At 37.2% G+C, this 2486-nt stretch overlaps 1 protein-coding gene across 1 annotated transcript in view; it reads right to left on the bottom strand.

Moving 5' to 3' along the window:
• Window positions 1-748: 748 nt before the first annotated feature.
• The window catches only part of SPIC (Spi-C transcription factor (Spi-1/PU.1 related)), a 13004-nt gene continuing 11266 nt past the window's right edge, over window positions 749-2486 (bottom strand). The window contains exon 4 of the mRNA XM_012650242.1: window positions 749-1281. Within this exon, the coding sequence (XP_012505696.1) occupies window positions 842-1281 (440 nt within the window). The 3' untranslated portion in view covers window positions 749-841. The remainder of the gene's footprint in view (window positions 1282-2486) is intronic.

Raw genomic sequence — 2486 nt, 5'->3', positions numbered from 1 at the left:
GTTTTGGGATGATTCAAGTGCATTACGTTTATTGTGCACTTTATTTGTATTATTATTATATTGTAATATGTAATGAAATAATTATACAACTCACTATAGGTTGAGGACCCCTGGCATAGAGAATAGAAAAAGCAAGGATATTTAGTTTATGGGACTTGATCATTTGACGGCTTTTCTTGGTTTTTTTTTAGAGATAGGGTCTTGCTCTATTGCCCAGACTGCAGTTGGAGTGCAGTGGCATAATCATAGCTCACTGCAGCCTCCTACTCCCGACCTCATGTGATCTTCCCACCTTGGCCTTCCAAAGTGCTGGGATTACAGGCATCAGCCACCTCGCCTGGTTGATTATTTAAAACAATAAAATTGCTTATTGGCAGAATTTCTCACCAAGTTAATATGGATCGTATGCTAGCTGATAAAAGATAGCAACAATACAGTTAATTGTTGGCATGCAGTTATACACTCAAAAACAGGAGAACACACACACAAACAAACCCGAAAGATTTAGCAGCATCCCTGGTTTCTTAAAAAAACAAAAAACAAACAAACAAAAAAGCCAAAAGATAAAGTTAATTGGTCTTTTTCTCTTGATTATTTGCTTTAAGCAAAAAATCCTGAATCCTAATTCATGATGGGTAGCTTAAAAAAAATTCTGCTCTTTAGATGACAAAAAAAAAAAAAAACCCGCAAAAAACAAAAAACTTCTACAGTCTTCACAGAAAAAAACCCTAAAACCCTAAAGTCTTCAGAGTAAAGGAGGTAAAAAAGAGAGAGAGAAAAGTCCTGAAGCATACAGGGAGGGATTTCTAATGCCAAGAGACCAAGAAATGTGAGAGTATGTTTAACAATCAGGGTAACTTAGCCCACTCAGCTCATGGTAATTGGTACATGTATAGTTATAATTTGCATTCCAGTTATTTAAACTGAGATATTCTTGATCAGGTGGAACATACTGTGAGCGGAAGATCTCTTTCCCCAAGAAATAAGATGGAGAGAATCTTTGGAGAATGGCCTCACTGAACTGGTACGTTAGCTTCCTCCGGATTTTGGTGATTTCCCCAGTTCTTCCGTAATTCCTCAGTGCCCTGGCCATTTTCTGATAAGTCATGGTCTTCCGGTTGCCCTTTCTTTTTCCCCAAAGTTCGGCAAGTTTTTCTTTGTTTTTTGATACAAACTGAAAGATGCCTTTGGGTTTATCTACCCACTGAATACAAGATGCCATCTCGGGATTGCACAGGGATTCGTGAAGGTATTCAAACAGGCGGAGCTTCTTCCTGCCTAAAACGGAGGGAAACTATGTCAAATTCCACCAGCTGTACACAGACAACATCCTCAGGTGGGGTGTGTTGAGTAACTACAGAGTTAAAAGCTGAGCTGGGACTGGGTTTTCTCCTACTCACCCCCTTAGGAATGTATTTATGGCATCATTTTATGGGACTTGATGGTCAAGGATCTATTTGGCCTATTAAAGTTTCAACTGGATCTTTCTTTGTTGGGGAAATTGTCAAAAATGTTGTGCTAAAACTGGAAAAACAAAGCCTGGAGCCTTTTTACCTGTGGTTCTGTTTGCCATGTGGCCCGGTTAAATCTTGACTACCAGTTTTACATCACATGTTAAACTTTCTACAGAACAACAAAACCGAGCAAAATATACGGCAAAGTTTAGTGGTCTTCAAGAGAAGCCTCAAAAAGTCATTTCCATAAAGTGAGTAATTTCAAGGGGTTTTATTCAAATGAGTTAAATCAACAGGTAAAGATGTGAATGTACTTTGTAAAATGCAAAATAAAATGCAAATATAAGGTAATATTAGGGAAATTAATCCCAAAGACTTACGTAAAAATGCTAACCCTGGGTCTGCACAAAAACTTGAAAAATAAAAAACAGAAAAAACTGGAGTGGAAGTGCCAAAAATGTTTTCATGTCACTTTAACATTATTTATGAGCAGCAATGACAATGGGCACTGTGATATTTTTCATTGCTGTGAAAAATACTACTAGACTTTTTTATCTTTTGAGGAACATAGCCATTTATATTTCAAAATAACTAGACAGGAAATTTTGAGAGGATTTGGGAGGTTTTTGTTTGTTCAGTTGGTAGGATTTCTTTGACTTAACAGGGAGCTGCTCATAAGAACAAAGGTGACAGCCCATTTTGTGACTTCTGAATTTGCCTATAAATACTGTGCTTTGCCAGATCTGTCAGTAGCTAAAAAACCCATGGCCAAATTCCATTATCCCCTCGAGGAAGTAGAATAGTGGATTCCCAAACTGCTTTAAATAGCCTCTGAGGAATAATATTCTTGCATTAGTTATCACTCATCCAAAAACCTCAAATGTTGCTTACAAAATTATCTTTCGCATTATATTATCTTGAGTTTATGAATTGAGAAATGAAAGGGACTTACCAAAAAACACATCATGAATTAAAGTCACAGCCTTAAACAAAACTCTTCCCTCTCGTCCAGCGATCAAGTCAATCTTAATG

This window comes from Propithecus coquereli, unplaced genomic scaffold (genome assembly GCF_000956105.1).
Source record: "Propithecus coquereli isolate 6110/MARCELLA unplaced genomic scaffold, Pcoq_1.0 Scaffold316, whole genome shotgun sequence".
Classification (NCBI taxonomy): Eukaryota; Metazoa; Chordata; class Mammalia; order Primates; family Indriidae; genus Propithecus; species Propithecus coquereli.
Note: the sequence above shows the minus strand (reverse complement) of the source record. Positions and strands in the feature narration are given on the sequence as shown.